General features: G+C 35.7%; 1 protein-coding gene across 1 annotated transcript; it reads left to right on the top strand.

The window, feature by feature from the left end:
- Positions 1–2,868: 2,868 nt before the first annotated feature.
- Positions 2,869–4,716, top strand: LOC148204353 (uncharacterized). The gene has a single exon (XM_088105584.1). The coding sequence runs from the start codon at positions 2,869–2,871 to the stop codon at positions 4,714–4,716; it is 1,848 nt and encodes a 615-aa protein (XP_087961710.1).
- The last annotated feature ends 522 nt before the right edge of the window (positions 4,717–5,238 follow it).

The following is a 5,238-nucleotide window of genomic DNA, read 5'->3' as shown; positions in this document are numbered from 1 at the left end:
TTTTCTGGCAACCATGCAATTTCTTTCCCTGTTTTGTTTTACTGTCAATTAATTCACAATTAAGGCAAGATTTTCATAATATTACGATGTGTGTGTATAAATACACACTCTGCCATAGAAGAGAGGGACGAAAAAAAAAGGAAAAAAAGAAGAAGATATAGAGAGAGACACTATGGAATAACGGAGATAGAAAAGGTATAAGAGAGTATAGAGAAAAGTAATTTATCACGCTAGAGGAACTCTGCCAACAGAAATTAGCAAGGAAGAATTAGAGAGTATTGAAAGCTGAAAAGGTACGTCATCTTCACACCCTCTTTTTTTTTTCTTTTTTGTTGCAATTTGAAGGTTTTTTCTAAAGGTTTTATTTTTTTTATACATAAAGGACTTTCTTTTAAAAATCATGATTTTTGAAGTATAGATATGCGTCGACATATGGTCGGTTTCTTTCCTTTTTCCCACCGTTCTTAAAAATAAAAAATACAAAATCTTTAAAATAAAAAAATATCAATCTTGTTAAACCAAATCTTTTTTCGTGTTCACTTTTCAAAAATCCAAATCAATCTATAATATTTTTTTTAAACAAACTCACAAACCTTTTTCTACATAAAGAACTACGTGATCCCTGATTGTCCATTAAATGGATGTACGTAGGACCAAGGTCAATTCTTGTCGGGTTCATAAAACAAAAAATATTTTTTTGTCTCTTAATAGTTTCTTTATATTATTTTTAGGGAAAATTAAACATTTAAAAAACCACTTCAATCTTTATACATTTAATTAAAGGTACTGCCTTTGGGCAGGCGCGATAGGGTGCTAACACCTTCCTTACGCGTAACTGATTCCCGAACCTGAAAATCTCTTTTCGCAGACCATGTCTTATTTTTTGGTTTTCCATAGTTTTTCCATAATAAATTATGGTGGCGACTCCACAAATCTTTTTCTCAAACCCGTTTGTTTTTCGGGTCGCTGTCCCGTCGCGATCTCGGTTGCGACAGATGGCGACTCCGCTGGGGATGCTAGAGAATCAGACCTTCTTAATTAAATGTGCAAAATTGATGTGGTTTTTATTTTATTTTATTTTATTTATTTATTTATTTTCCCTTTATTTATTATATATGATTGTCTTTATTTATTTTGGTAATTTATTTATATTCATTATTATTATTATTATCATTGTGCATATCATGAGTGGGACCCTATACCCGGGTCTGAGTGCAACATAGAATTAGAGGGGTTGCGTAGCGGTGTCACGTCTGGACTACTTCCAGTTTGGCTATCGTGAGAATCCCAGCCAGTGCCTGTTCTCTTCACATGTAATTTAACACCTAGTTGCATCTCAACTGTTGTGGAAGATGCTGTGAAAAGGACCATAGCTCTGGTGGCCTTAATTTTAGGTTTAGGAAGCTTTCCTTGTGAGATTGCATGCACAATGCTTAGACCTTAAGTCATTGGACCTACATTAAAAGCATAATAAAAACATGTTGTTTTTTAATTATTTTTTTGGCATAGACATCTTCATGCATCATATGCGTTAGTAGCATTTGCATCCTTTTTCCTTCATTTTCTTTATACATAACAATAAATAAATGTGTCATGTTTTTCTTTAAATAAAAGAACAAGAACAAAAATATCATGCTTTAGTGAATAAATTAATAAGGAAAAATAAGCACTTTTTAGTCAAATGAATTAATAAAACTTTCATTTTTTTTAAAGCATTTATTAACATGAAATCGTGAAAATGGTTTTCTTCTTCATATTTTTCTATAATTCATCCATAAAAAAATCAGTTTATAAGGGGCACTATCTAAAAAAAATAAAAATAAAATAAAAAATTGAAAATGAAAAAAACAGGGGGAACTTATTTAAGTTAAGATTTTCAAAAATAATTTAATGGAAAGATATGTTTCTTCATCAAAAAAAATTATCATTATTTGTAACCTATTTTGAGTCTTAAAAATAAAAATAAAAATGTTTTTGAACAAGTCAGATTGACATCATGTTATTTAAGAAAGAATTGTTTTTACAAAAAAAAAATCAAAATTTCAAAACACAAGGAAAAATGAAAATGACAAACTTAATTTTCATTTCACTGTAACAAAAACTTTTTTTTAAGCCCATTGGGCCCAGTTGATAGTTTTCTTCAAATTCAATTTCTTGAAAAAAGCAAACGAATGTGAAAATAAAAAAATATTTCTCAAAAAGTTTTATCATTTTCATTTCGCCAAAAAAAAAACATAGAAAGGGAAATCATTACATTTTGAGTAATTTATACATTTTTGTGACCAAATATTTTAAATAAACAATAGCATTTTTTGTTGAGACATGTGTGTGTGCATTGCATGAAAACACTCATTTTCCAGCCTTCCCCAAAAGAAAAGAGATTGACTCTAACAAACAATAACGCTACCGTATACTAGAGCATATTTGTCTTGCCAAAGTTATTCTCGCTTGTGTTATTTGAGAACTCCCTAACTAGTCATGCAAAAGAAAATCAAACCATTTGGGGCAATCCTTTTTCAGTAAACCCTTTCCATACCCGTTCCCTATCATGAGCAAAACCCATGCCTAAAAACTGGGGCAGCTTTGACGTTCATGGGTACATATCTCCATACTTATTTTACCAAAACACCAACATCCTTTTGGTGTGTTGTATCTCATATTCATATATTACACACCAACGTGGCTATCCAGTGTCCTTTAAATCCTTACCACTTTCAACTTTTCTGTGATTTTCGTTTATTTTTAGCATGCATCATTTCTGCATTTTCGCATAAATCGTTTTCATCTAATCTAAGTTAATAAAAACAGTATAAAGTTTAAGAAAAAAACAACGGCGAAACTTATAAGACTCGAGCAAACTCCAAAGCTATGGAAGATTGGGAAGAGGAACGTGAAACTATAAAGGCCGATATTAGTCAGCTAAAGGATCAAGTCGGTCAAATTTTAGAAGCGTTGAAAGCCATGAAAACCGCAGGAGAGACTTCGTCTGCAAAGGCTGATGATAATGCTCACACTCCAGTACATGACGCTGTGGGCACACAATTCACATTTCCAATGTATGGTTTACCACCAGGTTACACACCGCCAATTGGAGATTATTCAGAGGCAGAGCATACTTCTTTGGCTTTTCCCGTAACCAGCAATGTACTTCCCATTAGTACCCAGGGGCCTATCCATACAACTGAGGCAAATCTGAATGAAACGTCCAAGCTTCCCCACACAATTGTCGCACAAGATATTGCTTTGCAGGCGAACGTAGAAGGAGCGAAGGATAAACTCGAAGTTCTAGAAGGTAGATTGAGAGCCATAGAAGGGTTTGAAAGTTACGGCTTTGGTGACGTGTCAAGGTTGAGTTTGGCTCCAGGAGTGACCATTCCACACAAGTTTAAGGTGCCAGAATTTGAGAAATACAAGGGAAACACATGCCCTAAGAACCATTTGACCATGTATTGTCGAAAAATGGCTGCCTACGCATACGACGATAAACTACTTATTCATTTCTTTCAAGATAGTTTGGCTGAAGCAGCGTTGAGTTGGTATACGCATCTGGAATCCTCTCATATCCATTCTTGGATAGATTTGGCAGATGCCTTTGTAAGACAATACAAATACAACATGCATGTCGCGCCAGACAGGTTACAATTGCACCATATGGCAAAGAAAGATGAGGAGTCTTTTAAAGAATACGCACAACGATGGAGAGAGCTGGCAACGCAAGTTGAACCACCTCTATATGACAAGGAGATGGTTGCAATGTTTGTAAGCACACTACAACCACCTTTTTATGAGCATATGATTGGCAACGTGTCTTCCAATTTCGCCGATATCATCATCATAGGCGAAAGAATCGAAATCGGACTGAAAAGTGGGAAAATTATATCTCAAGCCACCACTCCGAAAGAGAAAGAAGGGGGAGTGCATGCAACATCAGCAATACCCATGTGGGGAGGTCATGCACCCACACATAGCTATCAACCAAGCCCGAGTTATCCTCCTTATGTGAACAATACAGTGTCTGGTCCCCAAATGAGACCTCGACAACCAGGATATTATCAACCACAACAGGCTAATGCCAGGGGCACTGGAGCCGGTTTAGGTCTAGATCAGAATGTTGGTCAGAACACTCATCCTAGGAGAGAACCAGAGAAGAATTTCACTCCCATTCCTATGACATACACAGAATTGTTACCTCATCTCTTAAAGAAAGGCATGGCCAGTATTCGTCCCATGAAACCTTTACAACCTCCATACCCTCATAATTATGATCCAAATGCAAGATGCAATTTTCATGGGGGAAGCATTCGCCATTCGACTGAAAGGTGCGTGGGTCTTAAGTTCAAAGTACAATCGCTAATTGATGCAGGATGGTTGAAGTTCCAGGAAGACAAACCCAGTATTGAGGTCAACCCCCTTGCTGAGCATGGAAACGCCTCAACCAATGCCATCGAGGTTGGACGACACAAACTAGTAAGGAATGTAAGTGAAATTCAAAGCTCCAAAGAGATCATTTTTGATAAATTGGTAAAACTGGGTTTGCTCAGGAGCAAAGGTGACCTTGAGAAGGCATGTGGAGTACATCTAGGATCCGAGCATTCCATTAATGAGTGTACCAAGTTTAGACTCATTCTCCAAGATCTGATCGACAGAAATTTCCTACAAGTATACCACAAGGATAAAGAAGAAGATGTATTTGCAAACCAAAGACCTGAAGGATAAAGAATTTGCCTGTGATGCTTATTGAAATGTAATCATTTTTTAATTAACATCACTGCTTTGCCCGGAGCCTTGGGGTTCCTATTTTAGGGTTGACGCTTTTTTTTGCATTTGGTTTAACATTAAATCATGTTTGTTTCGTTTTTTATCATCATCTCGTGTCTTAAATATTTTTTTAAAATCGAATAACATGGATATGACAATAATGTTTTTCCTAATTTTAAGCACCCTATCAATAACATGGAAGATGATTATGACTGACCCGGAACCCTCTCCAGAGTTAATGATATTTGTGAAGCAAGATTCTAAAGAAATAAAACTCCATCAAGTAAAGGTTGAAGTCTTTAGTGTAAGAGAAGAAAGCGAGAGAAAAAAGGTAAAAGTCGACACTAGCACGAAGAAAGAGTTCAACATGAGTGTCTTCAGAATCAAAGATGAAGTACAAAAAGCAGTTCGATGCGAGATTTCTAGCTGGGGCAAGATACTCCCAATAGGTGGCAAGTATCGTGTTGAAGAAGGACTATA

The sequence above is a fragment of the Vigna umbellata genome, chromosome 1 (genome assembly GCF_029865625.1).
Source record: "Vigna umbellata cultivar VRB3 chromosome 1, Vumbellata_1.0, whole genome shotgun sequence".
Classification (NCBI taxonomy): Eukaryota; Viridiplantae; Streptophyta; class Magnoliopsida; order Fabales; family Fabaceae; genus Vigna; species Vigna umbellata.
Note: the sequence above shows the minus strand (reverse complement) of the source record. Positions and strands in the feature narration are given on the sequence as shown.